The sequence below is a fragment of the Rhinatrema bivittatum genome, chromosome 9 (genome assembly GCF_901001135.1).
Source record: "Rhinatrema bivittatum chromosome 9, aRhiBiv1.1, whole genome shotgun sequence".
In the NCBI taxonomy this organism is placed as follows: Eukaryota; Metazoa; Chordata; class Amphibia; order Gymnophiona; family Rhinatrematidae; genus Rhinatrema; species Rhinatrema bivittatum.
In genome coordinates, this window is record NC_042623.1 from 129,307,970 (window position 1) to 129,325,279 (window position 17,310).

The 17,310-nt window shown below is 46.3% G+C and overlaps 1 protein-coding gene across 1 annotated transcript in view; it reads right to left on the reverse strand.

Moving 5' to 3' along the window:
• The window catches only part of LOC115099303 (solute carrier organic anion transporter family member 1C1-like), a 196,033-nt gene that overhangs the window by 82,674 nt on the left and 96,049 nt on the right, over positions 1-17,310 (reverse strand). The window contains 1 exon segment of the mRNA XM_029616871.1: positions 7,497-7,692. Coding sequence (XP_029472731.1) covers positions 7,497-7,692 — 196 coding nt within the window.

Consider the following 17,310-nt stretch of genomic DNA (forward strand, 5'->3'; position numbering starts at 1 on the left):
CTTAAATTACCTGGGGTCCAGAGGAAGGGTCCCGGTGTGATCTTTTACTCTTGGACCTCCGTGCGTTGTAGAAATGGTGCCGGCGCTACCTTTGACCTGTCATATGACAGGTCAAAGGTAGCGCCGGCGCCATTTTGTTTTTTTGTCCCCCGACGTTAGGAGCATAGGAGATCGCTCCCGGACCCCCGCTGGACCCCCAGGGACTTTTGGCCAGCTTGGGGGGGCCTCCTGACCCCCACAAGACTTGCCAAAAGTCCAGCGGGGGTCCGGAACGATCTCCTACCCGCGAATCATTTTTCCGTACGGAAAAACGATTCGACTGCAGGAGGTCGTTCCGGACCCCCGCTGGACCCCCAGGGACTTTTGGCCAGCTTGGGGGGGCCTCCTGACCCCCACAAGACTTGCCAAAAGTCCAGCGGGGGTCCGGAACGACCTCCTGCAGTCGAATCGTTTTTCCGTAAGGAAAATGGTGCCGGCGCTACCCCGACGTCAGGAGTGTAGGAGGTCAAAGGTAGCGCCGGCGCCATTTCTACAATGCACGGAGGTCCGAGAGTAAAAGATCACACCGGGACCCTTCCTCTGGACCCCAGGTAATTTAAGGCATTTTGGGGGGATTCGGGAGGGTGGGGGATTTATTTTAAAGGGTCGGGGTGGGTTTTAGAGTTGTTTTAGTGTGCCGGTTTTCCCGCCCTCCCCCTTCCCCTCCCCCTTCCCCCGATTTACGATTTTTTGATGATAAATCGGGGGAATTGTTATTGTATCGCGGCTCTAACGATTTTTGACGATTTAAAATATTTTGGACGATATTTTAAATCGTCAAAAAACGATTCACATCCCTAATGAAAACTGGATAAATATTGCTTATTGAAGGCTGGGTGGGTCTCCAGCCTTCAATAAGCATTTCTTCATTTTGCAATGACAGCACAACGATGTTAAGATAAGTGTTTAGAGCTGTCTTTGTTTGAAATTAAAAACTTGCAAGTTGGCTGGTCACTTTAAATGGAGGGCAAAACAGTTAAGAGCTACAGATTTTAAGGAACTGAAGAATATTTAAGTGAATAAAAAAATTTCAAAAGAAGGACTCAAAGCTGAAATAGAATACTCCATTTAAAGCCGGTTGGAAATTATATGATTATATTGAAGTACATTGAGCCAAGTTTATTACCATGTACATTTTTATATGATACTTGTAATTACTTGTAAGGTATCCCTTTCCTTTTAAATCTCTCTAGAAATCTTGCTTTCAGCCACTTTTCAAAACATTTTGAAAATACTTTCTCTTTTATCATCATTAAACAAGGTAAAACGTTTGTTTCTAACTTTTTCAATGTTATGAGGTTTTCCAATCACCTCCAGTAGGAATTTTATATGACGTAGTTGACTGTGGATTTTGTATATTTTTTATTTTTGATGAGAACTTTACTGTCATCAGGGCTGGCAGAAACACTAGGCAAACTAGGCCTAGGGTGCCGACCATTAGGGGGTGCGAGCCATGTGGGACCACAAGGAGCGATGCCACGGCAGCAAAAAAGAGTGGAGATTCAGCGGGCATCTAGTCTTCCCCACCCTCTGGGAACAAACCAAAAACCCTTCATAATAAGAAAAGATGAGCATGATCTGGCCTCTCAAAGCACTAGGATCTCTCCCTGGCTCACAACATCTCCCCGCAGTCTCCAACAATTCCCCTCAAGATCTGTAACCTTTCAGTCCTGCAGACTAGAGGGTCGGCCAGCACCTCCCAACTCATCTACCTCACAATCCAAAGAGCCTGAAATGTCAGGGCCTGCAAATTGACCTCTGACAATAAACTTGTGCTCAGCAGCTTTGCATCTCTCTTAGGCCACAAAAAGAAAAAGAAAAAAAAGTCTCAACCAAGGAGGACAGAGCAGTACTCTGAGCAGAGCCTGAGAACCAACCCCCATTTTTGCATCCCTGAAACTCTCTCGCACTGCCTCTTCCCTCTCAGGGTCCTGTCGGTTTGTAGGGCCCCTTCTTCACGCTGCCAAGGAAATAGCGGATCCCACAGCCTCGTTGCCGCTCTGCGGCCCCAGCGCAACACTCCTCACCATGGCTGCAGTTCGGATGGCTCAGCTCACCGGCCAGTTCTACCGAACAGCAAAAATTCCACCGCAGAGACAACTCTACTCGGTGTCTATTTATGCCGAAAGTGAAGGCATGTGAACCAGAAGTTCTCCATCTAATAGTGTTCCACTCTCAAAACTTCCGGATACTGATGGCCGCTGCCGCCCACAGTCCCGCATGGCTTGTGCCCCCAATGGGGGTGGGGCGGCAGCGCGACCAGGCAGGGGGCGAGCACAAGGCAGAAGGTGCCTAGGGCATCTAATCTCCTTGCATCAGCCCTGGCTGTCATGCATACTACAGCTTTACATTTTGCAGCTTCTAGATTAGTTGGCTGTTTTTATACACAGGATTCTATCATAGGAGATAACAAAAGGTCAATGGACTTGCACTAAAAAATTTCTGATATTTGTAGGCTGCAAAATATATTTGGTGGAAGTGAATACAGTTTTTTAAGTAGCTCTTCTAGTATATAAATGTAACAACCATATGATAACACGTGGTTTTCAATTTTTCCTAGTTCCTTTCTTTTCAGAGCTTAACTATAACTTCAACAAATAACACAGGCATTTTTCCCAGTCTGAACCTTTTAAATGCTTAGAGTTAAATACTCAAGGATCAAATAAATTCACTTTTTTTTTACTCTATTTGGAGCATTTTTCTTGCTAGTATCAATATAAATAGCCAGATTGTGGTAGTTATGTAAAAATGCAGTTCAGGAGGAAAGATGGCACAGGGTTAGATTTCCCAACGGGAAAAGCAAATTTCAAGAAATGCATCCAATACTCAGTCAATTGAAACCAAGTAAATTTAATCCATCAAGCAGGTCATTCTGGACATTGAAAAGTTATTTTATTTATTTATTTATAAAAGTTTGTATACCGCCTTTACAATTCAAAGAATTAATCAAAACGGTTTACAATAAACATACACAAAAATAAAATTAATCTAAAAACAACAGCATTAAATTAAACAATATTGAAGAAATTAAACAAAGCTGAAGAAATTGCACTTATAAAAATCGCTCTTGCTTTTAAATTTGTGTTCTTGTACCATCTATCAAATTTTCTGAATGTTTTATTTTCTTGTAAACCATTGTGATTGTACTTTATATAAAATGATGGTATATAAATAAAAACAAAATAAATAAAATAAATGTGGTCGTCGACATGTATGTGTTTCACATGTAGTGCTTTGTCGGGAGGGCTAAAACACTTGCCCTGAGTCAATAGACATCTGAATAAAAATTCGAGCAGCACAGAATGGTACAGCAAACCTGCTTCTTGAATTGTACGTGTCGCGGGCCAGATCTATATACCTAAGTGTAATTTCTTTAAATTTTCAATGTCCAGAATAACTTGCTTGAGGGATTACATTCAATTGGTTTCCTTGGACTGAGTAGTGGATGCATTTACCTGTTGGGAAATCTTATCCTGTGCCATCATTCCTCCTGAACTGCATATTTATTCTTTGAGAGTTTGGTTTTCCACTTTTGCTGATTTGGTAATTCTAGTTATGTAACAATGACAACATAAAATACATCTGTATAGATAAACATTCTAGACAATTATGATTGTTGCCTGGGTGAAAGTACATTATGGCTAGCGCTGTGTAAATAGGGTACCTTATAATGGGCTAAATACAGAGGGGTAGATTTTAAAAAAGCGCGCCTTCGCGTACTTTTGTTGGCGCACCAGGCACAAACAAAAGTACGCTGGATTTTAGTAGATACGCGCGTAGCCGCTAAAATCCTGGATCGGCGCGCGCAAGGCTGCCGATTTCGTGTAGCTGGTGCGCGCCGAGCCGCGCAGCCTGCCTCCGTTCCCTCCAAGGCCGCTCTGAAATCGGAGCGGCCTCGGAGGGAACTCGCTTTCGCCCTCCCCTCACCTTCCCCTCCCTTCCTCTATCTAACCCACCCCCCCGGACCTATCTAAACCCCCCCCTACCTTTGTCCGGGGATTTATGCCTCCCGGAGGGAGAAGTAAATCCCCGCGCGCCAGCGGGCCGCTAGCGCGCCGAGACGCAACCTGGGGGCGGTTCCGGAGGGTGCGGCCACGCCCCCGGACCGCCCCGGGCCGAAACCATGCCCCCGGCCCGCCGCGTCCCGCCCCCAAAACGCCGCGCCGATCAGCCCCGCCCCCGACACGCCCCAACACGCCCCCCTCGAAAAACCCCGGCACTTACGCGAGTCCCGGGGCTCTGTGCGCGCCGGCAGGCCTATGGAACATAGGTGCACCGGCGTGCAAGGCCCTGCTCGCGTAAATCCGGGCGGATTTACGTGAGCAGGGCTTTTAAAATCCGCCCCAGAGTCTTTAGGTGGGTTTGTGACTTAGGTTGGGCCAAAAACTGCTTAAAAAAGCCATGTTTCACAAATAACCCGAAGGAGGTGAAACCTGGGATTCCATAGGGGTAGATTTTCAGACTGCGCGAATAGGCGTACTTTTGCTGGCGCATCAGGCGCTAGCAAAAGTACGCGGGATTTTAGTAGATACGCACGTAGCCGCTAAAATCCTGGATCGGCGCGCGCAAGGCTATCGATTCTGTATAGCCGGTGCGCGCCGAGCCGCGCAGCCTACCCCCATTCCCTCCGAGGCCGCTCCGAAATCGGAGCGGCCTCGGAGGGAATCCTCTAACGCCCTCCCCTCACCTTCCCCTCCCTTCCTCTACCTAACCCACCCGCCCGGCCCTGTCTAAACCCCCTCCTTACCTTTGTCGGGGGATTTACGCCTCCCTCTGGGAGGCGTAAATCCCCGCGCGCCAGCGGGACGCGCCCCCGGATCACCCCGGGCCGTAACCATGCCCCCGGGCCCGCCCCCAAAACGCTGCCGACACGCCCCCTAAATGCCACGCGGCTCGGGCCCGCCCCCCCGACACGCCCCCCTCGGAAAACCCCGGGACTTACGCGAGTCCCGGGGTCTGCGCGCGCAGGTAGGCCTATTGAACATAGGCGCACCGGCGCTCAGGGCCCTGCTCACCTAAATCCGCCCGGATTTAGGCGGATTTAGGCGAGCAGGGCTCTGAAAATCCGCCCCATAGTGTGGTTTTCTTCCTGATGCTGTTGAGGGTTAAAAATGTTGGAGATGGAACCTGTAGTTGTACCTGAGTTTGTGATCATAGTGCTCATGGTAAGTACATAGAGTGTGAGAGAGTTCCTGAGGTAGTTTGGGGCCAGGACGAACAATTGGAATCTGATGTGGGAGCCAATTAGGGATTTTAGAACAAAGGTTATGTGACTGAATTTGTTTGCCTTCACTACTTTGCAGTATTTAATATGAGCTGAATGCTATGAATTAGGGTGTTGGGATTCCAATGTAGAAGGAGTTGCAGTAGCCAGATGAGAGATTACTGAAGCTTGGACTTCCACTGCAAAGGTATTGATATTCAGAATGGCTCAGAGTTGGCAGAGCTCATGTACTTACACTTTGAAATTTGCTGTGTACCAAATACCCCTAGACCAGGAGTGCCTACTCTGGTCCTTAAGAGCCACAAATAGCCTGGTTTTCAGGTATTCATAATGAATATGAATATGCATGAGATAAATTTGCATGCACTGCCTCAATTGTATGCAAATATCTCTCATGCATATTCACTGTGTATATCCTGAAAAACAGACCTGTTTGTGGTTCTAAAGATCAGAGTTGGCCTCCCTTGGTCTGAGGTACTTGGTACACACAAAAAATTGCAAAGTGTAAGTACATGAGTTTAGAAAATAGGTGCAAGTCTATGGGTTAAAAGTAACTGTGAAAGCTATCTCAGTACAGACCTTTTGAAAATTGCCCCCTCTATGGGGTATATGCACACGTGCAAAAATGTTTGCTTACCATTTATGCTAAAATTGTACTTAATGGGGGATGCACTAATATTTTTTTGCATGCCTGTTAAAATAAAGCCTATTGAGTGAGCACCCAAAGTTAGCATGCATGCTAACCCAAAAAGCAGAGCATACACATGCTGCATTGTGAAATCCCCCACACTACCTGACCCAAATTGAAAGGGATGATTACTGAAGGGGATTTCATTCTGCATCCCCTACCCTGGCATAAGTAGCAAAGTACCAGGGGGGCGTGGTCGAGGCCTCCGGACCAGCCCCCGGGTCGGGTGATGGCGCGCCAGCAGCCTGCTGAAAGCAGGCGTAAATCTGGCAACAAAGGTAGGGGGGGGGGGTTTAGGTAGGGGAAGGGAGGGGAAGGTGCGGGGGGTGGAAAGAAAGTTCCCTCCGAGGCCGCTCCGATTTCAGAGCGGCCTCAGAGGGAACAGGCAGCACGCGCCGGGCTCGGCACGCGCAAGTTGCACAAATGTGCACCCCCTTGCGCACGCCGACCCCGGATTTTATAAGATACGCGCGGCTACGTGCGTATCTTATAAAATCCAGCGTACTTTTGTTCGCACCTGGTGCGCAAACAAAAGTACGCGCTCGCGCAAATTTATAAAATCTACCCCTAAGTGAACTTAATAGCAGGTAATGGACTTCTCCTCCAAGAACTTATCCAATCCTTTTCACGTGCGATAGCGTTAGAGAATGATCCCCTTAGTCCAACACCCAGTGCTTTCACCTATGTCTTACTATGAAACTTTGTAATAATCTAAACAAAGTTAGGTCTAGATTTATCGAAATGCTATAAATATAGCAGAAATAGCACCTGTGATAAAAAAGGTGGTGTGGTTTGGCTAATTTCCCTGCTCCCACATCATATAGGTAATTTCGGCAAGCTGTGATAAATTTTTTGCACCAGCACTAATTTTTACATTGCCTGCTGATTAATCCACTGCAAGCTCATTACCAACTGAAAAGGTTTCTATTGTATGAGAAAGAGAGAGAGAAACCAATATGTAACTTTTGTTATTTATATCACTGTAAGAGGGGACAGTTTTATATACAGAGTCAGAGGTATGAACAGCAAAGCTAACATTACTGCATTATAGCAAATTTCAAAGTGTAAGTGTAAGTGGGTTAAAAGTAACTGTGATTTGTACAATGTACTCGCTACTTGGCTTGATTGATCAAGCTAGGTAGAGAGTACATTGTACAAATCAACTCCTCTTTTACCTTTCATCGCTCCAAATGACAGAAATCTAACCTATATTTCAGTGGTGCAGCCTAGTCACTGAACATATCTTACTATCCTAAAGTTAGATATGTTTGTCCAGCTAACTTTAGGACAGGTCAATGGGCTGACCAGAGTTAGCCAGATATGTTATCAGAGTTGGCTGGATAAGTTATCTAGCTAACTCAACTCCTCCCCATTATGCCCATTCTCCTCTCACCATTTATCTGGCTAAATGGCGACCACTGACCATGGTCAAATATTTAAAATATGCCACTTAGCCAGATAAATCAGAACTTATCTGACTAAGGGCGACGAATATGGATCTCATGAAGAATATTAAAAAAATTTAAAAGATATACATCTACATACCCATTATAGCTTGTTGTTAGCCCAGCAACGCTGTTGTTCTGGCAACCCAATAAGAAAGCAGTAAGACTCAGAAGAAATCCCAAAAAAGATGTCCAAAATGCAAATTGCATTACTCCTGTTATGCCTAATTTGTACTTTTTCAAAAAAAGTCCTCCTATAAAAATTCCAATAGCTACAGCTGGAATAGCGGTTACTCCTAAAATTAAGTAAATAAAATAAATTAAAACAGATTACTCACTTTCTCAAACACAACTGCAAAGGTTAGTACAAATACTTAGTTAGGGGGCGTATTGACTCACATGAAAACATTCTTAATGCACATTTCCCAATTTATCTAACTAGTGCAAATCTAATTCTTAAACTCATTCATATAATAATATCTGCTCTGGGGATCAGATTGTACAATTGCTTTGTAAAATATACATAGTATACATTTTTATACTATATAAAAAATGACTAGATAATATTATAGGAAACTAGCATGAATATGCTTGGAACTGTACAATGGAGCTAAAGTAACTTTATAGAAAATGAGTGGTTGGTGTTTTAGAATCTATAATGTGAAATTAGAGTACAACTTGATAAACAAGTTTCCCCAGAAGGAACATGTCCAAAGAAATGAATGGAAACTAAAATTGTTGGAGCAATTTACCTGTATAGCAAGGTATATATACGAAGAGATTGCACTGGTTAAAAGTTGTCTCCCTAACAATGGTTAAAGGTAGGAGCTGATTTTCACAGTATGCCAACTTTTAGTTTCAGTATAAAGATGTGGTCTGGGGATGTTTCGATCAGGGTATAAAACAACTCATGTACATTTCATTTTCAAATGTGTGCACACCATTTTGTTTCTAATTATCCATCAAATAGTAGATGCAAATGTACACAGGCACATGCATTGTTGGCAGTATTCATAGGGAAAATACCTGGGTAGCTACCCCTTGAACTTTAGCTGCAATATATACATGCTAAAAGTGCTGGTGTACATTTCCGACACTGGGGGTAAAGTAGTGTGATTGCCATGTTATTCCACTTCAATGCCCAGTTAACAAACAACAAAAATGATATAAGGGGATAACTTTATATTGAACTAACTTAAGAAATGTATTAACACTGAAGGTATTCAAAGTGGCCCCCTATATCAGGGGTGGCGATCTCCAGTCCTTAAGGGCCACAAACAGGCCAGGTCTTCAGGATAACCACAATGAATATGCATGAGATAGTTCTGCATATACTAGAGGCAGAGCATGCAGATCTATCTCATGTATATTCATTGTGGATATCCTGAAAACCTGGCCTATTTGTGACCCTCGAGGACCGGAGTTTGCCACCTGTGCCCTATATGTTATCTGTGCACAATGTAAAAATGATTTTAAATTAAAAAAAACACAAGCATGACATTTTACTTTCTAAGGGGTCAATTTTCAGAGTATGTAGGTCCTAACTTTGAGAGATGGTTTCCTAACTGATCCTTAGATTCATCAAAATGCTAAAAATATATCACAACACACATTAGTCATTGAGAGAGAGAGAGAGAGAGAGAGAGCACACTTTAATAGTGTGAATAGGACTCTCTATATAAGTAGTGATGCGATAACGGCTATGGTTGTGTGAGAAAAACATTTTCACACCAGTAACACTAGGACAATGCAAAGAAAAAAAGGTGTAGTTATTTCAGATGTTAAATCCCACATTACTATCGCATTCCGCATTAACAGACCCTGATTTCCATTAACTCCTCCCAAACTCCTCCCATTTACATACTAAATGTAAAATTTACATACTAAAGTGCGTTGCACTATTTATCGCACATTTTAGAGCTAGTTAATCCTTTTGAAAATTTACAAGGGCTGCATTCTTAAAAATTCAAAGGAGTTATGCGAATAAAAGTAGCATATATCATAGCAATTTTCAAAATACCATTTGCATGTGTAAAACATTTTGAAAATTCAGCTTTATGAAGTGAATTTTCAAAGGAGTTACGCACATAAAAGTAGCAATTTTCAAAAGCCATTTATGCGCATAAATCCTTTTGAAAATTACCTCCTAACAAATGAATTTTCAAAGGAATTACACATTTATTTATTTATTTATCAAGTTTTATATACCGTCATTTGGTTTCGCTATCATAATGGTTTAAAAAAATACAAAGGGGCGGATTTTAAATGCTCTGCGCACATAAATCTGGGCGGATTTACGCGCACAGGGCCCTCGCGCGCCGGCGCGCGCAGAGCCCCAGGATGCGCGTAAGTCCCGGGGCTTTGTCAAAGGGGTGGGGAGGGGGCGAGTCGGGGGCGTTCCTGAAACGGCGTTTCGGGGGTGGGCCCGGGGGGCGTGGCGCCGGCCCGGGGGCATGGTTGAGGCCTCCGGACCAGGCCCCGGGTCGGGTGACGGCGCGCCAGCAGCCTGCTGGCGCGCACAGATTTACGTCTACTTTTAGCAGGCGTAAATCTGCCAACAAATGTAAGGGGGAGGGGATTTAGATAGGGCCGGGGGGGGGGGGGGGGGGGTTAGGTAGGGGAAGGGAGGGGAAGGTGGGGGGAGGGCAAAGGAAAGTTCCCTCCGAGGCCGCTCCGAAATCGGAGCGGCCTCGGAGGGAACAGGCAGCACGCGCTGGGCTCGGCGCGCGCAGGTTGCACAAATGTGCACCCCCTTGCGCGCGCCGACCCCGGATTTTATAAGATATGCGTGGCTACGCGCGTATCTTATAAAATCCAGCGTACTTTTGTTCGCACCTGGTGCGCAAAGAAAAGTACGTGATCGCACAATTTTTTAAAATCTACCCCAAAGGTTACAAGGTTAAGGAGGATAACAAGGGTTTCAAAAAGGTTCCCAATGGATAAAAGTGAATAGTGGTGTGCCCCAGGGATCATGTTACCATTGCTAATGGCAGTGGCTATTCTCTAAGTGAACTTAATAGCAGGTAATGGACTTCTCCTCCAAGAACTTATCCAATCCTTTTTTAAACACAGCTATACTAACTGCACTAACCACATCCTACTCTCTGTTTCCTGTCTTTTAGCCAGTTTGCAATCCACGAAAGGACATCACCACCTATCCCATGACTTTTATTAGACAGTATACTGAACCACCAGAGGTGGCAGTAGTGAGCTGGAATGCCCGGCTGGGCTATAGTCCCTCAGATACTGGAACAGTGATCCCTGGAGGCTGAGCTGTAGAGAACTGAAATATAGTGAGTAGGCAGAGTATGCAGAGTTCATGGACAGAACCTGATGGTAACACTCACACAATGTCTCATAGAAGCCCAGGAGCTGGATTGAAAAAGGAGCGAGTACCTGGTTCCAGGGAAAGCTCTGAGAGTGCGATGGTAACTCACAGATGTAGTAGGCAGCGATGACTTCCAGGCAGAAGTGAATTCCGAAGAAGTCCGGGAACAAGGTCCCTTGAGGAGTGAGTACCAGTTCCAGACTGCAACCTACAAAGTAAGAGAGAGAGTGAGGCCCCCGAGGAGCAGGCACCCCTGGTAAGTCCACAGGAGGTAGAGTAGCTTGGAAAGACGAAGCGAGTCGATTTCCATTCCTTGCTAACTCGAGTTGTCAGCAATTCAGAGACCTTTAAATATCTGAAGTGGATGACATCATCTCAGGGGGATGCCCCTGAGGGTTCGTGTCACTTCTGGTACTTGAGGTGGGGCCGTGCCTCACGCGTGCCCCTAGGCATCATGTCAACATGGCGGATTGTAGCGTCGGGCCGGTCCGGGGATGCCGGACAAAGACGACAGTGAGACGCTGCAGCAGCCAGCCTTCCATCAACCCCGGAGGGAGTTGCCAATGTGGTAAGGTGGGTGGAGTGGAGATGTCGGGCAGCAACGGTTGCAACAGTACCCCCCTTCAAAGGGCGATCTCCTCTTCAGGTACCAGGTTTAGATTTTGAAGGGTGCGTGAGATGGAACTGACGAAGCATCTCTTTATCCAGGATATTGGTCTGAGGCTCCCAAGAGATCACTTTGGAGCCGAAGCCTTCCCACTTTAGAAGGTATTCAAAAGTCTTGCCTCTTTTACGAACATCCAGAATCTCTGTGACTGAGTTCTAATTCGTCTTCTGTATTGATGATGTGAGTCTTGAGATATAGAAGATAGTTCACTAGGAGTTGTATCATCTTCGTCTGGAGATATTGAAGAACATACATTGGTTAGTGTATTGTCTTCGTCTTGAAATATTGAAGAACATTCACTGGTTAGTGTATTGTCCTCGTCTTGAGATATTGCAGAACATTCACTGGGAATCGTATCATCTACCTTTCCCCCAAAGCAAATGTCCGCACTAGCTGGCGACTCTGATGGTTGAGTAAAGTCCTTCTGGAGATTCTCTTCCATATTTTCCAATGTTCCTTTATTCTCAAAAGCTGAGAGAAAGTACACCTGTCCTTTCGGAGGCTCCACTTTAAACTTCTGTTGTATGGCACAGTCATAGGGCTCCTGTGGAGGAAGAATATCAACTACTTCTTTGGAGAAGATATCCCCGAAGGGGGTGTACCCGAGCAGCAGTTCTGGTACTGCTGGAGTCGCAGGCATGCCAATAATTGGCGATATCTCCTTAAGGCATTTCCCATGACATTCTGGGCCCCAGTGGGAGAGATCCAGAGAATCCCAGTCAAATTGGGGTTGGTGTACTTGCAACCAGGGTAACCCCAGGACGATAGGGTGCAGAGCCTTTTCCAGTATGAAGAAGGAGAGCGATTCCATATGAAGAGCTCCGGTACGGAGAGTAACTGATTCGGTTTGGCAAGTCACATCTCCCGGTAAGAGCTCTCCATGAATGAAGGATACTCATAGTGGGTCTTTCAACTTGATGAGGGGGATCCTCAAATGTTCCATTAGACATCTGAGAATGAAGTTGCCTCCTGCCCCCGAGTACACCAGGGCAGGAGTCCGAACCGAGACTGGTCTGTAGGTCAAGGAGACTGGGAGAGAGAGCATAAGAGAGGGCGCAGTAAGGCCTAAGAATAGTCCTCCTGTAGGAATTTGGCCCGTCCGTGCTTTTGACAAGTGGAGCATGTAGAGACATCATGGCCGGGTTGGCCACAGTACATGCAAAGGCTGCGCTTCTTCCGAAATCTTCTCTCCTTGGGAGACAAGCGTCCATGACCAAGTTGCATAGGTTCATCTGTATCAGCAGCAGGGATTACTGGAACCATCCGAGGTGTAGACAGCACTGGCCTGTTTCAACCCGGGTAACACCCTAGGCCGGAGTTCCTTCACCTTGTCCCAGAGTCGTTGATCAATCCAAGTGGCCAAGGTTACTAATCCGTCCAGCGAGTCAGGTGTTTCATGAGCAGCCAGCTCGTCCTTTAAATGGGTATCCAGGCCTCTGCAAAAGTGTGTCTTGACTGACAAAACAGCAAGGAAGGCTGCTTAATAATAATAAAGACATTTGGGGTCCCAGCGGAGTTGGCAAATTAAGCCAATGGTCTATTGCCTTGCTTCAATTCAACCAAAGCAGAACCGGCAACAGAGGTTCGAGCAGGGTCATTGAAAACAGATTTAAACAAGTCTATAAATCCGTCTATGTCCTGCAAAATGGGGTCTTTACGTTTCCACAAGGTAGATGCCCAAGACAAGGCCCCACCATCCAGGTATGAAAGGATGTAGGTAGTCTGGAAGAGAGCTGTAGGAAATAGAGACGGCTGTAAGGCAAAGTGCATGCAGCACTGGTTCAAAAAGCCCCGGGTCTTCTGGATTTCTCCAGAAAAGCGGATTGGAGCCGCCAGTGGTACAGCAGTCTTCAAAGTTACCTCCGGTGACTGACCTTCTTGGTTGGAGGCTGTGCCTTGAACCTTCTGTGTGTGTAGCTGATGAAATGCTGCAGTAAGTTTCTCCAAGGCATCTTGCTGCTCCACAATGCACTGGGCCAGGCCCAGTATGGCCTGCAAGGCATTGAGTTGTGCCGGATCCATGGAGTTAGCAATCTGTTAGTAATCTGTTGCAAGGAGTTAGCAATCTGTTATTATTTAGGAGAGTTGTGGGTGGATCCTTGGACCGGTGGCAGATGACCACGTCCCCGGGGAATGATCCCGAGAGGGACCACTGGTCAGGCTCAGTTAGGAGACAGACACACACTAGTTCTTTTATTAGACAGTATACTGAACCACCAGAGGTGGCAGTAGTGAGCTGGAATGCCCGGCTGGGCTGTAGTCCTTCAGATACTGGCACAGCGATCCCTGGAGGCTGAGCTGTAGAGAACTGAAATATAGTGAGTAGGCAGGGTATGCAGAGTTCACGGACAGAACCTGATGGTAACACTCACACAATGTCTCATAGAAGCCCAGGAGCTGGAATGAAGTAGGCCCTCGAGGAGTGAGTACCTGGTTCCAGGGAAAGCTCTGAGAGTGCGATGGTAACTCACAGATGTAGTAGGCAGCGATGACGTCCAGGCAGAAGTGAATTCCGAAGAAGTGCGGAAACGAGGGCCCTCGAGGAGCGAGTACCAGTTCCAGACTGCAACCTACAAATGGGCCGATACAGTAAAAATGCTGGAGAGCAGGCGAATGCGCAAAGGCTACTCTCCTGTGCACGCAATACAGTATCTTAATTTATTTAAATTAGACCCAGCGGTAAAAAGACGCGCTAGGGACACTAGCGTGTCCCTAGCGCTTCTTTTTTGACAGAAGAGGCAGCTTTCAGCGGGTTTGACAGCCAACGCTCAATTTTGCCGGCGTCGGTTCTCGAGCACGCTGACAGCCACGGGCTTGGAAACCGGATATGATATTAAGTTGGAGGGTGCACAGAAAAGCAGTTTTTACTGCTTTTCTGTGCACTTTCCCGGTGCCTGCAGAAACTAGCAGAAATGTTCAGAAAACTTTCAGAAACTAGCGCCTACCTTTGGGTAGGCGCTAGTTTCTGAAAGCAAAATATGCGCCTTGGCTGCACATTTTGCTTACTGAATCGCATGGGCATACCTAATAGGGCCATCAAAATGCATTTGCATGTTGCGTGCACTATTAGGTTCAGGGGGAGGTTTGGCGCGCGTTTTGGACGCCCTATTACCCCTTACTGAATAAGGGGTAAAGCTAGCACGTCCAAAACGCGCGTCCAAATGCCGGCTATCAGTGCGCTCCGTTGGAGCGCACTGTATAGGCCCAAAAGTAAGAGAGAGAGCGAGGCCCCCGAAGAGCGGGTACCCTGGTAACTCCGAGGAGGCAGAGTAGCTTGGAAAGACAAAGTGAGTCCGATGCCATTACATAGAAACATAGAAACATAGAAATGACGGCAGAAGAAGACCAAACGGCCCATCCAGTCTGCCCTGCAAGCTACGCACTTTATCCATTTTTTTCCCCTTTTTTTCTCTCCCACCTGTTACTATTGGCTTCCAGTACCCTCCAGCCCTAATTCCCCTCCACCCCACCACCAATTTAGAGAGCAGTGCCGTATCTGCATCCAAGTGAACGTCCAGCTCAATTAGGGGTAGCAACCGCTGTAACAAGCAGGCCACACCCTTACCCCATACTCTTACCCACCCCTGTTTTTATTTTTTTTGTTTGTTTTTTTGTTTTTTGTTTGTTTGTTTTTTGGAGATAGCAGCCCTCCATCCTTCCGCTCCGTGAAGGTGGAACACCAACTACTGGCCACTGGCATCCTGCTCCGTGAATGCCTCTGTGGCTTACTGCCACTTCGTGCAGTGTTTGAATGCCTCTGTGGCTACTGCCGCTCCGTGCAGTGTTTTGCTGCCTCCTCTTATTCACGCCCTCTAGACTTGATGGATCCACAGTGTTTATCCCACGCCCTTTTGAAGTCGTTCACAGTTTTAGACTTCACCACTTCCTCCGGAAGGGCATTCCAGGCATCCACCACCCTTCCGTGAAGAAATACTTCCTGACATTGGTTCTTAGTCTTCCTCCCTGGAGCCTCAGCTCGTGACCTCTGGTTCTGCTGATTTTTTTCTGACGGAAAAGGTTTGTCGTTGTCTTTGGATCGTTAAAGTTTTTCAAGTATCTGAAAGTCTGAATCATATCACCCCCTGCTCCTCCTTTCCTCCAGGGAGTACATATTTAGATTGTTCAATCTCTCCTCGTATGTCATCCGAATGAAGACCCTCCACCTTCCTGGTCGCCCTTCTCTGTACCGCTTCCATCTTGTCCTTGTCTCTTTGTAGATACGGTCTCCAGAACTGAACACAGTACTCGAGGTGAGGCCTCACCAGGACCTGTACAAGGGGATAATCACTTCCCTTTTCTTACTCGATATTCCTCTCTCTATGCAGCCCAGCATTCTTCTGGCTTTTGCTATCGCCTTGTCGCATTGTTTCGCAGACTTCATATCGTTAGACACTATCACCCCAAGGTCTCTCTCCTGCTCCGTGCACATCAGCCCTTCTTCTTCCCCCATCGAATACAGTTCATTTGGATTTCCACTCCCCATATGCATGACTCTGCACTTCTTGGCATTGAATCTCAGCTGCCATATCTTTCGACCACTCTTCAGCTTCCTTAAATCCCGTTCTCATTCTCTCCAACTCCTTCCGGTGTGTCCACTCTGTTGCAGATCTTAGTGTCCATCCGCAAAAAGACAAACCTTACCTTCTATCCCGTCCGCAATGTCGCTCACAAATATATTGAACAGGACCGGTCCCAACACCGATCCTTGTGGTACACCACTTAAAACCTCCCTCTCTTCAGAGAGAGCTCCATTTACCATCACACATTGTCTTCTGTCCGTCAACCAGTTTGCAATCCAGGTCACCACCTCGGCACTCACTCCTAAGCTTCTCATTTTATTCACCAGTCTCCTGTGGCGGGAACCGTATCAAAAGCTTTGCTGAAATCCAAGTAGATGACATCGAGTGCTCTTCCTTGATCCAATTCCTTGGCTAACTCGAGTTGTCAGCAATTCAGAGACCTTTAAATATATGAAGTGGATGACGTCATCTCAATGAGTGAGTTACCATCGCCCCTGAGGTTCGCGCCACTTCTGGTACTTGAGGCGAGGCCATGCTGCGCGCGCGCCCCTAGACATCAGGTCAACATGGCGGATTGCAGCGTCGGGGCGTTCCGGGGACGCCGGATGAGGACAACAGTGAGACGCCGCGGCAGCCAGCCTTCCATAAACCCCAGAGGAAGTCACCAATGCGGTAAGGTGGGCGGAGTGGAGACGGGCAGCGACGGTCAAAACATTATCATTGATAATATGTTGAAATCTTCTGCTCAGTGTGCAACAGCAGCAGCTAAGAAAGTAAATAGAATGCTATTAGTTATTAGGAAAGGAATGGAGAATAAAACAGAGAACAATATAATGTCTCTGTATTGCTCTATTGTGTGACCTCATCTTGAATATTGTATGTAGTTCTGGTCATATCTCAGAAAAGATATAGCAGAATTATAAGTAACCTGGAAACTAGGACAACAAGCAAGGTGCACGAGCAAGGGTCCAAAAAAGGTTTGGATAAGTTCTTGGAGGAGAAGTCCATTAACGGCCTATTAATCAAGTTTACTTAGGGAATAGCAACTGCTTTTAATTGCATCAGTAGCATGGAATCTTCTTAGTGTTTGGGTAATTGCCAGGGTCTTGTGGCCTGGTTTGGCCTCTGTTGGAAACAGGATGCTGGGCTTGATGGACCCTTGGTCTCACCGAGCATGGCAATTTCTTATGTTCTTATGATACAGAGAAGGGCAATCAAAGTGATAAAATTGATGTAACATTTCCCCTATGAGGAAAATCTAAAGAGATTAGGACTCTTCAGCTTGGAGAAGAGACAGCTGAGGGGAGATATGATAGAGGTCTATAAAATAATGGAGTTGAACAAGTAAACATTAATTAGTGGTTTACCCTTTCAAAGAGTGCAAAGACTAGGGGAAACA